Here is a 448-nt window from a genome sequence, read left to right on the forward strand (position 1 = left end):
CTTCATGTACAAACTTCTAGACTCCAATAAATTGACCTCATGTAGTGGAGTTAGAAAATCAGATTGGAGGTAACGGGATTAAAAATGGGATTGTCAAAGGCACTTGATTGTAGACGCGTACAAATAACTCCTAGACTCCTAGTTCTTGTTAGATTTGGAACAAAATTAAATAAAGAACAATGAATCGCATATGTGATATGCAAAGTGAATTCTTACATAGAACTGTATTGACATGATTTATTGATGCAACCACACGAATATTGGAACAGTTTGCAAGCAGAGCAAGATAATGTTGTGATTCACTGTCTCGCAAACCAGGTCCATTAATATTGTGAATAAAAACATAGACAAAGCAATCATTTTCCTTTGCATCAGTACCATCTAAGAATGCAAGAAGATATTCCATGGATTGCAAACTGGAAGGTTTTTGAACTTTAGATGTCCTCCC

At 35.5% G+C, this 448-nt stretch overlaps 1 protein-coding gene across 1 annotated transcript in view; it reads right to left on the reverse strand.

Moving 5' to 3' along the window:
- Positions 1-216: 216 nt before the first annotated feature.
- Positions 217-448, reverse strand: part of LOC113341215 (origin of replication complex subunit 2-like) — a gene marked incomplete at both ends in the record, with an annotated part of 599 nt that continues 367 nt past the window's right edge. Inside the window, one exon of the mRNA XM_026586184.1 lies at positions 217-381. Coding sequence (XP_026441969.1) covers positions 217-381 — 165 coding nt within the window. The remainder of the gene's footprint in view (positions 382-448) is intronic.

Source organism: Papaver somniferum, unplaced genomic scaffold (assembly GCF_003573695.1).
Source record: "Papaver somniferum cultivar HN1 unplaced genomic scaffold, ASM357369v1 unplaced-scaffold_25660, whole genome shotgun sequence".
NCBI lineage: Eukaryota > Viridiplantae > Streptophyta > Magnoliopsida > Ranunculales > Papaveraceae > Papaver > Papaver somniferum.